This window comes from Megachile rotundata, chromosome 12 (assembly GCF_050947335.1).
Source record: "Megachile rotundata isolate GNS110a chromosome 12, iyMegRotu1, whole genome shotgun sequence".
NCBI classification, from domain to species: Eukaryota; Metazoa; Arthropoda; class Insecta; order Hymenoptera; family Megachilidae; genus Megachile; species Megachile rotundata.
In genome coordinates this window covers 15,788,931-15,808,679 of record NC_134994.1, presented here as the reverse complement: position 1 = coordinate 15,808,679, position 19,749 = coordinate 15,788,931, and the positions used below count along the sequence as shown (strand labels likewise).

At 43.7% G+C, this 19,749-nt stretch overlaps 1 protein-coding gene across 1 annotated transcript in view; it reads right to left on the bottom strand.

The window, feature by feature from the left end:
• The window catches only part of LOC100880594 (uncharacterized), a 46,826-nt gene that overhangs the window by 8,569 nt on the left and 18,508 nt on the right, over positions 1–19,749 (bottom strand). Inside the window, exons 2-10 of the mRNA XM_076537879.1 lie at positions 19,429–19,504; positions 16,852–17,065; positions 12,479–12,707; positions 12,007–12,078; positions 11,151–11,301; positions 9,806–9,889; positions 9,005–9,088; positions 8,593–8,628; positions 7,767–7,823 (exon numbers count right to left, since the gene is read on the bottom strand). Of these exons, the coding sequence (XP_076393994.1) occupies positions 7,767–7,823; positions 8,593–8,628; positions 9,005–9,088; positions 9,806–9,889; positions 11,151–11,301; positions 12,007–12,078; positions 12,479–12,707; positions 16,852–17,056 (918 nt within the window). The 5' untranslated portion in view covers positions 17,057–17,065; positions 19,429–19,504. The remainder of the gene's footprint in view (positions 1–7,766; positions 7,824–8,592; positions 8,629–9,004; positions 9,089–9,805; positions 9,890–11,150; positions 11,302–12,006; positions 12,079–12,478; positions 12,708–16,851; positions 17,066–19,428; positions 19,505–19,749) is intronic.

Below are 19,749 nucleotides of genomic sequence, written 5' to 3'. Positions count from 1 at the left end.
CGACTGTTAACAGGATGCTAGAAATCTGGCACGCCATGCCAAACAGCGTGCTCGCGTTTCCGTGGCATTGTCGTTAAACATGGAGAGAGGAAAATAGAAAAAAAAATACGCGGAAAGAGAGGCGAGAAGGGGGAGGGACAAAAATGATACGCGGTTCGCGCGAAAATGCATCTACCGCAACGAATCGAGAATGAGAAACGTTACGCATTGCGCTGTGAACCTTTTAACCTCTCTATACGCTGAACGAATATTTTTTTTACATCTTTGCATCTTTCCTCAAATAAATTACAAGGAACTTGGATCGTTAATTATACCAGTGATTCATGCATATCTTAAACTCTTTTTTTATTTCGAGGCCTTTGTTCGCGTAGTAGGATGTTTTTCGCTTTCGTTCGTAGACCGGTTGAGAAATGAAATTAAATTCTTGTTCGTGCGCTCGGTGGAGCGTAGTTAAATTCGCTTCGTTTCTCTTTGCAACAGATTTCAAAAGATCGAATCCACTGGCGCTGGTTCGAAAGTTGATCTCGCGCCTTCGTATCCTAATTCGTAGCGAAGACGCAGTCGGCAGCTAATTCGCGAACAAGTTAGTCATTATCGCCAGGAGGACGATTACGCGGTACGTATACTTTTGTTTCGTCTTACGAGAGCTCGGTCACGCCGCGAGTGCATCCTCGAGAACTCGTTCCGAGCGAAAGAGAACTCGCCCCGACAAAGTGACACGAACGCGCACGTACGAGTGTGAAATACGACTTAAGCTTTGCCTAGTTCTCACGGCGAGGGTTTCGTCATTTCGAGACAGCTAATTGCACGCGGCTCGCGACCGGATTTCATCGGCCTGCCACCGATCGAAATTTTCCACTTTTCCCGTTGCGTTTCCCTTTTCAGCGCTCGTGAAATCGACCTGCGAGCTTCCGAGTATCCTGCAAAGAATCGCGAATACGGCCAACCATCAATTAACACTTTCACGGTCGGTTAATTCGATTTCAAAGCTGGAAAACGAATTATCGCGTTGATTGGAAGAAGAAATAACCGTCTATTAGATCGCCGTGCATTCTATCGTATTTGTAGGAAGATCGAAGGAAGAACCTTTTTGCCAATCTAATCTAACAAAGAATTTTCCGAACCTACGATTGGTACTCACGCAATAAAAGCTTACCGTAATCAAAATTTCATACACCTTCAGACGTATTGAGGTTAACGATTTAGCGAATCCAATCGTATCCTCCATTCAACCATCGATTTCTCACACGACCCATTGTTTAATATTAATTCGAAGACTCACAAAGGATTTCCTGCTTTCGTAACGGTCTACCATATCGATAAAATAATCTTTTCGCGATAGAAAAGTGTAACGAAGAGATTTGCGGTATCGATCGATCATCCGATGACGATCGAAATCGTTTAAAAAAATACTCTTTATCTGGAGTGTCGCGTCTCGACGAAGGAATCTTTTCGATTCGATCGCTATACTATAGTTAAATTTCATTTCGAGAAAGTGAAACGATCGATCGAAGATGTATGCGCGATACAAAGACGGGGTAACGTGAGATTCGTCACGGTTCTTCTGGATAAGAAAAATATATCGTACAACCAGTTTTATGTTTCAACTTCTGGCCTCAGCAAGCGGTCGTCTCGTTTTTCAGACTCGCGTCGACGATTTCATTGCGAGAAATCAAGTGAAACGAATACAAAAGGCGCTTTTACAAAGACTTTTATATCGTACGAGGGGTCGTTAAGTCAAACGAGACGTCCGCGATTGACTACTACTTGCTCAACTTTTGGTTGGCAAGCTTCCAAGAAACTGCACCGAAAATTTCTGCAACGGTTCTTGCGATTTTTTATTATTCCAAAGGTTTCGCGCAAGCTCGAGCAAACACGGTATTCCCTCTGGCCTTATAAATATTTAAATCGCGGCTGCTCGAGGCACGTAGAGCCGATAAAACGCGTCGGAGAGTCAACGACACGATCGTTTCGTCGATTTTGCACGTCGTTGATCCCCTTCGGGAGCCACGTAACGCATTGTCCCAGACCCGCTAAACAAATAACAATTGCTAATTCGAAGAGAGGCGTGTTCGATTTCTTGGCCTCCTCTTCGACCCGGAAGGGTTACGTCTCGCGGCCAGTCGAGCAACGAGGCAACGAACGAAACAACAAAAAACTAACTGGACATTGTGTCACGAGATCATAAATATAAATCAACGAAAAGAGATAGCAAAGAGTTAACGTATTGGCTTGGAATGGTATTCGAGCGAAACAGAGGGTACTCGGATGTTAGAAGAAAGAAAAAAAAGGGAGGAAGAGCGATACGAGAACCGTTCCGTCGAGTGCGTACGTTTACTGAAGCGAAGGAAGAGGAAGTACAACGAATGGAGGAAGCATGCTAATTTCCATCGTCGGCTCGTACCGACATCGAGAGTCGTTTATCTGTCTCGGAATTGACCGACCGACACGGTCTGATTATTCGATGGGTTCAATCTTTTCCTTTAACACCCTGCTACGCAATCTCCCTCGAACGCTCCAACTTTTCTGTCCCACCGAACCGAAGTTTCTTACATTTCATCGATCTCGACTCTATTTTAACGTTGACTGACCACGCTGAAAAGAGTGGAAACCAGAGCTACGATATCTAACAAATCTACGCCGAATTTGTAATACAATCAAGTCGTTACTACCGCTCTAATTACAACCCGCGTGATTATGCATCGCATTATTAGTCAAATAATAGCGGTTATCCACCGGACCAGTCCAGGTGTTACTGATCCGTATTAATACGCGACATACCAGACACGACTTATTCTACTGTGGCGGTCAACGCGTTCACTACTGCAGTGGAAATAGACACAAATGGTAAGACGTATCGAACACCTTTTCATTCTTTTTATTCGAACGTGGCAGCATTCACCGTGTCGACTGATCCTGATTAAAAATATTTTAGCTGGAACTATTAAAACGTAGAAGCAGTGACGACGTAATAGAAAGAAAGTTTGCCTTTTGCCGTAGCAGTCCCTCGTATCTTTCTTGGATTATGACTTCGATATCATTGGGAGATTAATTTTTACTATCGTTCGACGATTTTTAGATAAAGATATTAAACGACAACCTTTAGACAATGTAACGAAAGTAACTATTTACGTAACATTTTAGATTAAAACGATCAAGATGTTAGATTATATAAAACGATAGAAATATTTGTTAAAATTGAAATTACAAAATTATCGTTATCGTTATCACGTGCAGTACTCACGAAGCGAAGCAAACGAAATCGGCGAACCTCACTATTCGCAATAACCGATTGAAAGCGATGTATCCCAAGATTCGATACACGTTTCCTCAAATATTATTCACTCGTTGCGATACACCACAATCAGAATACTTTTCACGAAACTTCGGCTTCACTATTTTCCCATAGGTCAAACTCTTCGATCGAAGAACACTGTAATCGAACTATGGGATATTTCGTGATATTTATAATGTTTGTCGTCCGCGGGAAGGATCGATCGATCGATCGAAGAAGAAAGAAACAGGGAATCGCGTGTTGTCCGGTGGAAACGCTGGCTTCGACTGAACGGTTTCGACCTTCGTGGAACGCGATCGATCGAAAAGTGTAGGTCGACCGAACGAAGCCCTTCGTGTGAAGCCAAAAGGAGAAAAGGAAACGGCGGTTGATAGTGGAAAGAAAGAGAGCAAGCGTGTAACGCGTGTCGCGCGCGGAAAACGCGTCGTAGTACTGGTCGCGAGCGAGCGAGTCTTCCTACTCGGCTCGGTGGGTTTCGGCGGGTAGAAGTGGCACTGTCGCTCGTGGTGGTAGCACAGGTGACAGGGACGTAATCGTACGATCGAGTGCCACAAATAGTAACGAACTAGTAATCGCACCGATATTATTCGAAACATCGTTTGAAACGTTAGTTGGTAAAAAGTTGCGAATGTTGCAACCTGTAAAATCCTCGAAAACTTCGAGGCCGTGGAAAGTATTAAAGACGTCGAAAGTTTCGAAACGCTTCCAAGTATCAAATATCTTTCGGATCACCGGCTGTATCTGGTTGTTCAAAGATCGGAGCTAAATTCTCATGTTTCGTGTATATTCGATAACAGCTATCGCAACGTGGGCTCGAAGGATACACGGATGCTGCAGAGGAATCCTGTTAGAATACGCCAGTGGCGACTAATGACCCCTGGCAAGAGAAAAAGGGAGACGACGTACGGATCGGGAAGACCGATCTACGAGGAATCGGACAAGCAGCGCTAACGGTGCTACCAATCTTGCTGCTTGCCAGCTGTTCGCCTCGAGCACCGACACCGAACCTCCGTCTTCCCTTTTCCCTCGCTCTTCGGTTCGCGTTGTCCTCTTACCTAGACATTCACTTCGCTACCGACAAAACGTTTCGACACCGCGAAAACGTAGCAGAACAACGGCCTTTTTCGCTCGGAACGCGCCTTACCGGTTGCTTTCTAAATACCGCTCCTTTCGTCTCCGGGAACGCGTTCGCGCTCGATCAGGATACGTCGTTTACGTTTCACGAGAGTTGCTTCGATCCGTCACTGACCTATCGTAACCGCTCCTTTCTCGTCGCCTTCGTCCTTTCGTAATCGAAACGGTACGTCGCGCGACGCCAGACTGGAAAACGCCGACTAGCGCTAAACGCGTGCTCCAGCAGATCTTTCTCCGAACCTCTATACCATCATTCTCTTCTACCTAATTACACTTCTGAATTCCGTACGTTATTATACGCGACAGAAATTTTACCAGTCGCAATGAACAACCGAACCGGCTAGACGAGAGCGAAGAAGAATGCGATGTAAGTGGAAAGGAATTTCAATTTCTGAAGGCGTTCTTACAGAAAGAGTCTGATTTCGAATGTGGTAATCTCGGAGAGCAAGTCGGTGAAATTGCGGCGAATTTCGGAATATCCTGTCGCAACGGTGGTGATCGTGACGAGCGTTCGTAAAACGTAGACTGATAGAATTTCCGAGGGCAAAACGAACGGAAGAAATTCGAGAGGGCCGGTAGAAACGTGCTCGTCGACCTTTGCTACGACGTGTACGCGACCAGGCGTACCAATTTATTCGACAAACAGAGGCGGTGATTCGATTCGCGGTAAAGCTTAACGGTATCGACACACGGTCCTCGGCAAGGATTTGTAAGGATTCTTCTGGCCTTGCTGGCATTCCGTGACGAAAGCAACGCAGCGCGATAAATGCCACGCAAATACCAAACTGGCTTACGAACGGTTCGTTAGGCGATCGCGTGCAAATGTCAAAAGTCTTATGCCGATATGAGCTCTGCGATTCTTTTACCCCGTTATCTCGAAATTCTATTTAATAATCGAGAGTCTGCGTGGACTTTAATGTTTCTGATCGTTCGAATCGAACTATGTATTGCAAACATTACATTACAATGGTATAAAATGTTTACAACTAAATGCTGTGTCAACTGTGTCGATTGTATTAACGAACAGTGCCACGTGCTTATGATAGAGTCACGTTACAGATACTAACTAATTGTAAACTACTGGCCTGTTTTATCGACAAGGCACTCTCCACTTTAGTTTACAAAACTCTACATGAATTTATCTGAACGAAGGTTTCTACTTTATCGACTATTCCGCTAATTATTAATTGTAATTTATTAGTGGAATAGTGCATCGTAAGTTAATTAATCGATGTCGAGAAAGCATTGTTATCGAGAAAGTCGCGGTATTAAAGAAAACGTTGTACCGTGAGTAGATTCTCTCCCGAGGTAGAGGTAAAGCCCTCTATCGGTGATGCGGTTGTCCGACAACTGCCAGCCGTATCTACTTAGCCGGCGTCGGAAATACAGGACACCTTCACTGCCGCAGTAGAAACGGTCATGCTTAACAAGACACGCGATGTTCTAAACGATGAATCATCCAAACGAGTTCACGATAATTATTCTATTGTTGGCGAGCATTTGAAATCCTGCTTTGCGGAGAAAAGGCGACTGACTCGCTAATGACGATGTACTAATTTCAGGTGGTTACGTTAAGTTCGATTATTACATCATTGTATACAGGGTGTCCGATAGAATAAGAAACTCGTGTTTTACCGGCAAATAACGAAAGAACAGGTTTTCTTCGAAGGAAATCACTGTTTTATCAGCCGCGATAGAGTAGTAACTTGGTGTTTTCTGTTTTTCTATCGGATCGAAAGCGAGCTAACTCACAGCCGCCTCCAAGTATTCGACCACGCGATCCTCGCTATAACGAGTGTTCGGGCCAAGTAACGGTAAACGCCATATCTCGTGTCGCACTTATACATATACTGTCCTATTCATTGTGCGCTCACTCTCCAACATTTTTTACCGCTTTAAACGGCTGACTGTTTATCATTTCGCAGTAGTATGATTCTAGTCATTTTAAACATAACTCTAATCCGTTTAACCGTTTCGTTGCGAGCGTAGTTACTCGGAGTGTCATACAATTTACCTCGTGCTTCGTTAGGATGAAACTGACACGAAACGGAGCATTTAACGTTTAACGCGTTTATCGGTATGGGGGTCATCGGGAACCGGTACCACTAATTTAACGCGACCGGATGATCGAAAGAAAAATTTAAATGGCGTTATTAAATTGAGAAACGACGTAACAGTATTCGAAGGAGGAACGATGAATTCGAGAATTAGATTTTGACTGGTTAACGAATTGTCATTCGTGTTTCGAAACGAAACCTTTTCAGCGTACATCAAACGTAACGCGTGTTCGCAGTTTAAATGGTTCTTCGGATATAGGCTACCTTTTACGAGCAAACACGAATACGCGTAAAAGTAAACGGCTGAATCAGATAAAGCTTAACCCAGTTTTTTTCTTTTACTCGTTGAACGCGAAACACGCCTTCATGGAAGCGTTTTCCAATGGGCACGACGGACGGCTCTTGATTTACACGGGACGACGAGCATTGTTCGAATGGTTGTTGTGTCGCGAGACGAACAATAAAAAAAACACAGGTAGATTCGTAATGGAACATTGCGGAAATAATAGCGGTTTGCTACGCGGAGGGAAACAGAACAACGAGAACGCCGTAAAAGGGGCGTGAAACACGCGCTGTCAGCGGTGAAGTTTCTTTCACCGGAACGATTTTGTTCCGTTCGAAACGAGCGGGCAGAAGCGACGATAAATATTGTTAGAAACGATGAAGAAATTTTAACCGGTAAAATTTCAACGACGGAACATCGAGGATTCATGAATGAAGTATGCGGGAGAAGGCATCGCTGTCTTGTCTTCTTAACAACGTGCGGTAATCCAACGCGTGGATGTTTAACGCGTGATTTCGTCATTACTATAATCAGCATGATGTACTCTTTAATCAAACGATCACTATGATTAATTGTTCGGTGATTGGCCAATTAGATTTTAATTGATCAACCGATCAATTAGAAAACGAGACGAGACTACCGTAGATGGGGTTACGGTGATAACGCGTGTATGAGTCTTCGTCGCTAAAAACAAGTTTCGCGTGACAAATTGTTTTATTTTTCTTGTTCGGCAGATATCCACGAGCATCGAATGCGATCGACAGAAACATTTTTCCGAGTCGTTGACGCAGGATAACGTAAAACGAAGAAAATTAACGAGTCTCTATCGGTCACTATTCGCCACCTGTTGCCTGCAGAAACTCGTCGTTTGATACTGATTTATGAACTAGCTATTACCGGGGTACGTCTACGGGGTCGTTTTTCACTACCCGACCCGAAACGCGTTCAAACGACTGGCTGGACCGATAGAGATTTTTCGGATTAATAGTACTCTTACCTTCGCTTGATTCTCCTCTTCGTTTATTTCCTGCTTCTCGTAGCTGGCGAAACGGTTCTGAAAATCGAAAACGAACAAAATTAACGCTTCGACGATATTACGAATGAAAAGAACAAATAACAAAATGATCGTAGAGTCTAAAACAGGAATGGAAAATTGCCAGGGCATGCTTATGAACGTTAATTCGAAAAGATGAGTGCAACTTCGACAGCAATGGCTGGATAATAGATATCGATCGTACCGTGAACGTTAGTTACATGTACTATTGGCAAGATCGTAAATATAAATGACGTAACGAATGAAAGTAGTTGATAACGAGTCGTCGGATGTGAGAGAATGGATCTCATGGCAGGGAGAAAGTTCTTACGGTCGGAAAGAACACTTCCTTCTTACCCCTGCTCTCTCGTTCCGAAATTTCGCGCTGATGGATGTGAACACCAAAACTTTAGACCATAATTTTCGAAACGCGTTTCCTTTTCTGTCAGACATTTTATAACGATCGGATTGTACTGTTCGACGAACGATTGTACCGTTGAACGTACGAAATACGTAACGTTTTCCTGACAGGAACCTTGAGCATATGGACTACGCAATTCGTGAATATTAACGCAGCGATAAGCTGGTATCTTATTACATAAAATATCGCGCACAATTTTATTAATATCGTAAATGAAATTCTAGTGCTTTCAATGCCACGCTAAATATGAATCACCGTGAACGCGCGCTAAGAAAACCGAAAGATTCGACGCATGCTGACAAGCTGACAGCACGAACGCGACTACAACAATTATTAGGAATGGCAAAGAGTTCATTGTTGCTATCTTACCTCGGCGGTTTCCTGCTGATAACGTTCACTGACAGCCTGAAACGCAAAAACCAAACATGACATCAGATCTGACAATATGTGCAAGCTAACGCGTGGAATCTAATCCGTCATTTTTCTCCAATATCTTTATTTAGAAATTCTTTAATAATAATAGCTAAATATTACGTGTCTTGTAACGCGAAACGTGTATCATCGACGAGGCACGGCTCAAAAACGCGACCGAAAAGTTTTCTTCTTTTCCGTTTTCGTTCTAGAGCCTCTTACCGTGACGACTTTCTTTTCGGTGTTACTTTCGTATCGAGATAAAAGCTCGGAGAAAAATTACTGTCCTCGAGACAGGTCAACGAACGAGCAAAACTCTCGACATTTTTCTTCTCTCGATAAAGATTTAATTCGACGTCTCGGTACTCACGTGAACGGTACTCGTGGTATCCGAGGAAGTCGCCGTAGCTAGCTGGTTCCGATTTTCTATGACCGTCTTTATTTGTTCCAGCACCTGCAAACGAATTGCATGTACTATTGTCAATTATTCACGTAATGTTACCATTAATTATAGCTTCTGAAAAGCACGCGTGTCCTACATTTCACGGGCTTTACAACCGGTAACGACTTTATTAAAACGGTAATAGTAAGAACGAAGAAAAAAAAGCCTTTTCTAAGCCGACCGCTTCCGTTTTAAAACAACTATTTACAGACTTTTCTCTTTCCTCGCGTTGTTTCGGTCTCGTTGTTCGTTCTACCGGCAAAATTATACAACAGTGTACCTATTAACGCGTTCCTCGTCGGGAACTGATTCTGTGCGATTGTCGACTCTACATTATGCTATTAACGTTTTATCAGCTGCCTCAGATTTTGATCGAACTCTTATCAAATTTGGACGCATTTAGACCCTCGAGTCTTTTAATCTGAACGATTAAGAGTTAAAAACGAGAAGTAGATTAATTCCCGACTAATACGTTTCGTGCCACCTGTGCCATCGTAGATCAACAAACACAACTTTAATTAAACGAGAAACTTTTCGATTTAATCTAAGATAAAATGGGGTAAAAGTGAAACGAAAGCATAACGAATGCAGCACGTAATCGTAGCTTTCTACACTTAAATGCTATGATATAATTTTTGAATCCAGTTTCGAAACTTCGTACGTAGACCTTAAATTCCAGGATGGTAAGACGGACGTTATCGGGCAACGAAAAAGCACTGGTAAAATTACCCGGAGAGATATCCTGTGCCTCTGCGCGACGTGCTGATTGTATTCTTTGTGCTCGATCTCGTTGCTCTTTCTCGATTGCCTTCGCTGAAAAATAAAGAGAAAAGAAAATGGAACGATATGGTCACGAAACACCGTGCCGTCTGCCTGTGACCCGCGGTTTTCCGCGAACGTGAAAACAATCCGTGACTTTCCTCGCGTATCAGAACGGAACGATCCGGTGTGCTTTTTCTCCCGACGAATAGAAAGGATCGACTGGAACAATTTCTACGTTTTTACAAAGCTTCGATTTAGCCGGTAAAACATCCTCTCCTCGCTTTCGAACGGAGATACGAATCTACTCGTTATATGTAGATTTACACCTGGATCCGCAGGTGATAGGTTTCCTTACTGTCGAATGAAAATTGTTTCGCGAGCTCACGAACGTCCCTGTTCGTGACAACGAAATAGAAACGACTCGGAAAGAATCAACGTCTCTAGAAACTCTCCTTGAACGAGTTCCACGATTCGTGAAAAGGCGAGCACGCGACGACAATTAACGGACAAAGCACACCGGGCTTTGTATATCGGCCCGTGGAATCTTGGTCGATCAACGGTGCACCGTGACAATGGATCATTTGTTCTTCGAGTCGCGCGATCTCGCGAGTCTATATTTAAAAACGATTTGCTGAAAAGTATGAACGATGTGAGAGGATTTACGACGGTGCTACGATTCTTTGTTCTCGCGTAGAAAAAGTGCTAGTTCGCTAATTTCAAGCGATATTTCGCGGCTGCTAAGACAAGCGTCGTGTATCTTGATGATACGTTGGGTCATAAAGTCGATGGACGAAGGTTCTAGTTCTGTCATAGGATTCGAGAAGAAGTAACAACTTTAGAAATACTATGTCACCCACTTTGGCACCAAAATTCAGTAAATTAAGTTAGAAAATTGTCACGTAACGAGCCATAGAGAATTCAAAGAACGAATAGTTAGCAACATAAGGGAACAAAGTATTAGTCAGAACGTGAGATCGCGCGATAAAGAAATTGGAAGACGAGTCACGACCGATCCTGGACATGTGTAACCGCCTTAACTCGATTCGCGCGTGCTTAGCATACTTCGTTCGGCATTACGTTCATTGGATAACGAGAATAGTCTCCTCTGCGCTTCTATTTATCATTCTCCACCGAAGCATGCGAATTACATCGATCATCGCGAATCAAATGCAGCGGTTCACCGATAACGACACCGAACGTGTCAAAAATTCGACTTATTTTTTAAGTTGACGGGAAATTGACGGCCCAACACATAGATTTTTAAGCAGCGTTTTATAGATACAACGACCGGTAAATAAAAGAAGGTACCAACCTCGAGGGTAGCCAGACTAGCCAGAGACGAGAGAGGTCTAGTATGAGGAACCTCTCCGGGGAAAACGCTGTCGTGCGACACGGACAATTTTCCAGCTCCTCCCCGTAGTTTCGCGAACGACTCCTCTATGCCTGTCCTCCTAAGGAATACGCTGAAAAATAAACGCGAACAAATTCGTCATTCGAACAGCGACACTCTCCTTCGAGTCCTAGCCATACAATTTCTCTTTTTATTTACTTAATTTATACAAGATAATCTAGCTAACGCAAAGCAGCGAATGGCAATCGTTTACCAGACCGAGAACCGAAGGCTCGATCGTGCACGCACGATAGACATCGAATTAATCCGGCGTGAAATGACCGACTTATCAACGAACGGTCGCAATCGAGTTACGGCGATAAAGGACAGTAGGTCAGGTAAGTATCGAGCTTGGTGCGTGTGCGCTTTACGCGCGCCTACTCGCGATTTTTCGCGCGACAAAGCTGTTAAGCTGAACAAGCGATCAAACTGGGTCAAGGATACTGACATTGCATCGCGTCTCGCATTACATTTTTTCCTTCTTTACGCTTAACTCGTGAATGGAGATCGCAACTCAGAAATAGTTTCGTAATTCACATTGCGCGTTTTGGAGTTTAACTTAAATCGTAAAGAGTCAAATACAAGATGCGTGCAAAAGTATCGATTGAATTCAAGTAAATTCCTGCCACTTTTGGAAATTACTTTAGTCGTTGAACGCTTGCATATCTTCTATAAAATTATGTTATAAGGTTCAAGCGATAAAGGCATGGAACGCCGATAAAATAGTTCGAGGAAATACAATTTAGCAAGGAACATGTACTTTCTCGTAGATATTTACTGTTTGAAGGAACGACGTGACTTGGAAGTCGTCGTCAGCTTGTATCTTTTCGACGTGCGCGTATTTTGTCTGCTGAAACCATAATATAATACATGTATATCTTTTCTACCGTATTTTCGATCTCTCTACAAGAGCATATGGTTATCGAACCTCGATAACTCGGGAGACCGATTTTGGTCCTATCCTCGGGTTTAAAATTATCGAGGTTCGACTGTACATTTGATAACTGCATTTTATTAATTTACGCTCCGTAATGGCTTATCATTCGAAAGTCGAGATTTCAGCTGCCTGGATTTAAATTATGTTTCACGGGTAATCTCGAGTAACGAGTTAATTCGCGTTCGACAAGGTAGAGGTTAAAGGTTCGAGTGTTAAACGTTGTTTCGCGTGATCCAACAGGCAAGTGTGTCGGGAAAGAAGAGAGAAGAAATGGAGGCGATAAGAGAAGAAAAGAAAGAAAAAGGCGACTGACCTTTCTCGATCGCACGAGTCCGTGAGCAGTTCGCTGGCACTCCTGCTGCGAGCCTCCTCGGGACGTCCCGCAGGATGTCTGTCGGTGATGTCTTCCCTCGGGAGTCGCGCGAGCTCCGCATCCCTGTCGACGTGGCTGGCGACCAATCGGACATCGGCTGCGCCCCGGCTCTTACGCCGGAAGATCTTCCTCAAGCCACGAAGAGGGTGGAAACGTCTCTTTTTCGGCTCTGCGAATGCCAGAAATCAGGCCCGTCCGTCAAACGTGCAATCGCTTTCCGCTGATCGTGCGATCGTAAAGAAACGGCCAATTAGTCGATTGGCTTGATCTCGCGTCGACTTTCTCTCGATATTGCGCAACTCGCGTGCCGCGAGCGCGATATTTGCGCCGAGGCTCGAGCAGATATCCGAGTCACCGCGACCGACTAGCGATGGGAAGCGAGCGAATGTTTCGACCTGTCGTTTTAACATCGCTCTAGTAACTGATCCAAGGAATATCAGCAGCTCGAATCACCAACTTGTTCTCGGTGAATTGTCCAAACTTGTAACGCGACTCGAATACAAGTAATTCAAAGAGATATCGCCCTTGTTCTAACGAGTGATTAACGTGCCAAACGCAACTTGAAATATTGCGAAATAACATGATTCATGGAGCACTATTTACGCTTAAAACACGCGATACGATAATGATTGGCGTAGCAATTAACTAGTTTAATATTACTATTTGGTTCCGAGAGCAATTTATCCTCGCGTATATCGCGAAAGTTCGCTCGTTACGCGAAACACCATGAACTCCAACTTGTCCCCGGTTCGAGCACGTCCAAAGAACAATAGCACCTTATCGAAGGAACAACCGCGACACAAGGGTGTGCGGGCTAAGCAAAAAATAATACGAGTGGTCGAGAGAGCGACGTGGCTCTCGTTAACGCACGACTGCCTTTTAATTGCGGGGTATCGATGGAAAAAGGGTGGCAGCAAAGAGGTCGAAGGAGAAAGGAGCCAAAGGAACGAGGGGTGCCACGGTGCAAAGCGTCGCCTTTTCAATCGTCGAAAAGGCACGAAGAATGAAAGTGAAGAGCGCGGAACTCAGAGGGTAGAATGCTACCCTTCGCCTTCCTCCTTAGTCACGATTAACACTTTCCACCCTGCCAACAAGCACCGCGTAAAAGCGCTAACACTTTTCTTCGTTTCTTCTCGCTTGGGGAAAAATATTGCAATTCTGTAAAATTGCACTACCGATAGACGATTAGAAACAAGAGCAAGCAAAAAGGAAGGATACGCGCAAGTAAGATTTAAATTACCAAAAAAATCCTCAAATTCCGCGTATAATTGATGCATCCCAATCAATTATCCTGGGAAATCGTGTGTAGCACCTTGCAATCGACTGACTTTACCGTGTTTGATACCGCACTGAAAACGATGTCGATAAGATTACGTGTTTGACACGAGATAACTGTATCGATTCACATACCATATATGGAAGAAATCTATCGCATATAATTCTTCCTTTCTCTCTCTTTTCGCGAATGCTAACAACACGGCTTCGAATGTAATTTATATCTTTGGTAATTTATACACGCAAGGAAGCTTAACAAATGAGCATTATCTCGATATATGTTTAATACTGTATATATTCGTTCGAAGAATTTAATCTTACATCGATAAATTAACAATAAAATTGAAGATTATTTATCATCGATAAGATATATTCTATTGTTACTATTTACTAAGGCTGAACTTTGTAGTTTTCCGATTTCAACTGTTTTATTCTTTCTCTAATCCGATTGATCGAATCCTTTCATCGAGGAGGATTAATCGAATGCTGCGAATGCTATTTTACGAAGGTAAATACGATCAAAGAATTTACCTTGCCAAACTAATTCGAGGCGAAGATAGCTATATCGAAAAAAAGAAGATCCGATCAGTTCCAATTTAAGTTAACGTATAGCAACTGTGAATCTCGTTACTGATATTTTCGTTTCGTCCTTATCGTCCGACTTATCTCTTACTTCAGAGATCTGAAGTAACGAAATGCTATCTCGGAAGATTTAAAAGTCGACGCTCAACCACTTCACAGATTATTTCTGACGAAAGACGTGATCGAGTCGAAATTCGGTAAAGAAAGGTGCTACCCACGCGTTACCGAGCAATAACACACGGTTATTTACAGAAATCGCGAAACTAGGCCATGGCCAATCGTGAAATGAATGGCCAGTCGAACGTACTCGTATTTACTCCACGCTAAAGCTTACGAGGAATTACAGGATTTCCAATTACCGCTTAGATGCTATCTCTGTACGCGTTTCGTGCTTCGCTCCGTGATGGAATAAATTAAAACGATCCGTGAAAGCGTGACAAAAGGACAACTCGAAATTGAAGTGTCGCGTAATCGAAGAGAAACTCGTAGATTATTTAGCTCGAAGGTTCGCGCCGGTAAAGGAGAAACCGTTCTCTCCGAATTCGGTTTCGGATCTTTTTTAAAGCCAGAAAACTTGCGGTGCTCGGTAACGCAGCTGTACAATAGAGAATACGTTTTAAAAAGAATGTTCGCAGAAAAAAAAGGAAACTAAAAAATACAAGAAAAGATCGTTTCCCGTGTACTTGACACTCTCGACGAGTGTGCTTTTCACGCATCGGCAATGGCGACCTCGCTGAAGCGTGAAAAATATCGTCACGCGCCAATCGTTCGACGCAGATCCGTCCAAAGGTAACAAAAACATCTGTCTCTACGCTCACGACGACACTTAACCACCTCCAGCTCCCGTTGTATCGCACAGACATTTACGTAATCACCGGTTGCCTAATTTTCATCGAGATCGACCGGATAATCGGAAACTATACGGTTAACGCCGCGTCCTGTTTCCCCGACGTACCATTTGTTAGTCCACATGCGGTACAAACGAGAATCGACCGGAAAATCCATTCGATTCTCGAAAGGCGCACTCTTGGAGTTCTAAAGATTCGTCGTGTTCTATTTTAATCGGCGCTGCAGAGACTGTTTTGCAATTCAAACGCTTAGAAGCTGAATACCGCGTGTTCGTGGAACAACGACAGATCCTCTAAAACGCTAAAGAAGAATTTCGCAAAACGGACGAACCACTTATAGTTTCGTAGACAGTCTGCAGTATATCTCGAAGATTTACTCCAAGTTAATCGTCAGAACTGATTGAGATATTAGTTAACAAGTTAATCTAGCTGTAGACTACCAGAAGCTAATGAAAATAAAGAGGTCGTTGACCCTCTCTCGGAAATGCAACGTCCCGTGTAACGGGTAACGAAGAGTCACGTTCCTCTGACGACAATAAATAAAGGGCACTCTGCTGAATTACCCTTTAATAACTCGTTGCAACCGCGAGTCTACACTCCGTGACAAAACGATAAGGCGCTTGATGCAACGATCTCGAATATTGAACGAATACTTTTAACAATTAATGCTGTGGATACGTGTTACATTTATCGAGTAATAACGTAGAAACGTATATCTGAAAATGAACTATTAACTCATAAATCTGATACGAATCTTGGAATTTAACCAACACATGGTTATTGTATTAATTTCAAATAAATTCTATGTAGCAACGAGAAGAACGAAATCGGCAATCACACCGGAAACTTTCACCTTAATTCCTGAACTCTCGAAGAAAGCTTTTGACGCGTTTTCTAAACGAGAAAAACAGGAGATGCCTAACACGCGATCGACGATTATACGATTATGATCGATAATAATTAAACTGGACATTTTTTTTCGTTCTCGCAAACTTTCGCGACAGGTAATCGACAGAACAACCGGTGAACGAGTTAAAAAATAGAAGGAAAATAATGAAACGAAATAAAATATTTCCTCGCTCGATGGAACGCGCGTTTGAATACTTAGTTTGAAAATTGCGGAATCGATCGGACACGAACCAGGGAGAATGTGCAGTTTACATAAATCCGTTTTTCATAGCACGCCTGGTTTGCTAGCGACGTAATCCACGTCTGAGACCTTGAAAATACGATCCTCGAGCGAAACGTCGTTTTCCAATGGCTACGTCTAGACCGCTGCCGTGGGCATGCGATATTACTTTAATCTATTCTCGCTACTTCCCAACATCTGTCGCGATGTCTTCGAATCTGCTCGAATATTTCGATCGACACGGTAAAACTTCGATTAGATGCACGAAAGATACTTTACCGAATGCTTGAAATTCAGCGAGCCTAGAGATATTTGTTATCGAAAGTTGTTATGGAAATTAGCAGGAGACAGGCGGAAATTATCGCGTGCAAGTATCGAGAAATACTCAAGTTTTCGAGCATCGAAACATTTTAATCAAAGTTCGTTCGAATAATCGAGCATTCGAGTATTAAAGCATCGAACAGTATCAAAGTACAAACCTTTTGGAAGAGGATCGATGCTGTTCTGCGCGGAGAACTCTCCGACACCGAGACTTCGATGATGTTGCTGATGATGATTCTGAGGAGGAGGCGATGCCTCTCTGACACAGCCCATCAATGTCAGGGCACCACCGACTCCACCACCTCCTCCTCCACCTCCACCCCCACCTCCACCGCCGCCCCCGGTGGCGGTGCTCGTCGACATCCTGCTGTTCTGAAACACCCCGAAGAACCAGACCGCGACGTAAGACTCTCTGACGCGTTGATACCATGCCGTGAGAAAGGAATTCTCCGCTCTTTTCCAACTCTTCCAACCGTCCATCTCTTTCGCGTCGCGATTTCGCGATCACGACCACCAATTCCCCTTCTATAGTTGCACGAAACACGCCAACTATACTCAGACAATTCGAGGATATCGATCTGTACCAGCTGACCTTAGTCTCCGTTCACACCGACCTTGTACCCAACGACCGGTTCCGCTGGGAACACTAGGTGCTGAATTCGTTGCTCGAATTAAACGTACGCTTTCTCGTTGGTATCTCTTTAAACCGACACAATGGGTTACAAAAGCGTGGCGAGCGAAAGAAGACTCGAAAAGAACGTTTGCATAAGCAAAATATAATTTCGTTGTCGCGATAAAAACTGGTCAGCTAGGTCTTTGCAACGTTGACCGTTGATCTCGAAATTCTTCTCGGAGACTGCCACTTTTCACTGATCACTCGTTAATTAGAACAGATACGTCGAAAAGCGTATCGACGAGAATCCGATAGTATCGCGTGAATGTTCTTCGGCAATGAACCGCTTCAGGCCGAAAGAAAAACAGGCCGAGAGTATTACGCTCAACGTCGCTCGGTGCCTCCTTCTTCGTGTTTCCATCGGTCGGTTCCAAGTTACAAGGTCACTGGATCTTACTTCCACGAACTAATCGCTCGGTAATTCGAATCGACCTGTCGGATAATTCGAAAGAAGTTCGTTTACTCGAGCGAACAATTTTTCCAAGAAGGAAAGTATTACACGCGGAAGTAGAAAGACGCTCGGACGCGAGCGTGTCCCTCGTGAGGGTACGTGTCCGTGTAGAGCGAAGGTTCCTTGTCTGCGACACGCTCACCGAGAGACGAACCAGCCGTTCCGACCTCTCCGTGTCGACGGGTTCTCTCTGTAGCAATGGGTCAGGAGATGGTCTCCATGGTAACTGCAGCGAGAGAGCGAGGGGTGCTGAAACGAGACGGTATCCATGCATCGATTGCACCCTCTGCTGCTGCTGCTGCTGCCGGATGACCCTGACCTTCGCACAGCTGACGAGCACGTCTGGTCCGTGTTCAGCACCGCGGGACGCGCAAGGTTGTCGAGCGAAATTAACGCTGCCGGTTCTCGTTAAGGTATCCTCACAGATCGCGTTACACCTTTTACACTCTGGATGACCTTTCGAATATCCCCCAGTTGCTCTTCCTCTATCGCCATCGTCTAAAGTCGTCCGATCAATTGCCTCGTGTTATGCAATAAACCCTCGTTATATTGCCATCTTTATTTCGCAGCAGCGCGCGTTCCACGATCAAGCGTTATCGGTCGCTGCGCGTTCGATCCTCGCGTGTTCTGCGGCCACGTGTTGGCTGACCATCGTATAAAATATCTCTTCTATCCGTTATCTAATTTATTTTACGAATGCTCTAATCAATTTATGCGGATGTTATCATGACCTCGAATTACCGCAGCTGTTATTTTGCGTTAACCTTTAACCCTTTCCTAAGAACGCGAAGGTTTCCAGATATTTATAATCGTCCTCTTCACATTTTCTTCTGGCTTGAAAGGGACACTTTCGCGATAAACTGTTTGCAATTTAAGATTAATTTACTCTCGCATGTTATGAAAGATCTTTCGGCGGACGCGTTATTAAGTTGCGCGCGTAATGACAAGTTAACGCGCATTTCATGATTAACAAATGAGTACTTTGGAAACGTCCTCCAGAGAATAAGAGAGAAAGTGCGCACGTATGATTCACCGTAGGATGCAGCTTTAATTATTGTGTCAAACATCGAAAAGTGAAACGCGACTCTATTTATCGATGCTGTTGAGATCGAAGTCCTCGAACTGCTTCTCGCTTTTAACGAACGCTCGTGTCTCTTCGAAAATGGTTATAATCAAAATCGGCGAATCGCAACAGATAATTTTTCACGATTCGCGAATCGTTCGACCACGATGGAGGCTGAGAGCTGGAAAATCGAGGCGTAATTGCACGCTTCCGGTTCTACCGAACAATTACAGCCGCGCAACCGACTATATCGAGGCATCGATTATTCTCTTGACGTTCAAATATCTAGCTACGACGACTCGATTCAAAACACCAGTTTCCATGCTTTTTATAGCTTTAAGCAACGATGAAATACTAACCACGTTGCATTTTTCTTTTTCCTTTTCGATCGACAAGTTCTCTGGGCGAAAATAAAATTGTACAAACGTTTAAATAAAACAGGAAAACCTTGACGATGAAGACAGTGTTTGATAAAATAACATGACTGTTTTCGGAATTATCGTTCTACGTTGATAAAATACGAACAAACGAAACTGAACAGTACTCACTTTAAATAGGAACCGACATGATAGATACGGTTCGTGTTGCCGTGCCCCGAATATCTGCAAACAAAACACAAAAAACCTATAAATATTATTTAAATATCGAACACGATCGATATAGGGTGTTTGAAAAAGGATGTATGCGGTCGTCGACAAATTTTCAAGTCGGTACGTTGAATCAATGTTGTAAAAGAGCTGTACAGAGGATTAAAAAAAGTGGTGGAAACGTTCGTTAGGAAAAGAGCGATCGATAAAAACGAACAAGTAAAAACAGCCGAAACGAAACGAGTATATTTCCTAGTTAATGAATGGATCGCGACGAATGAT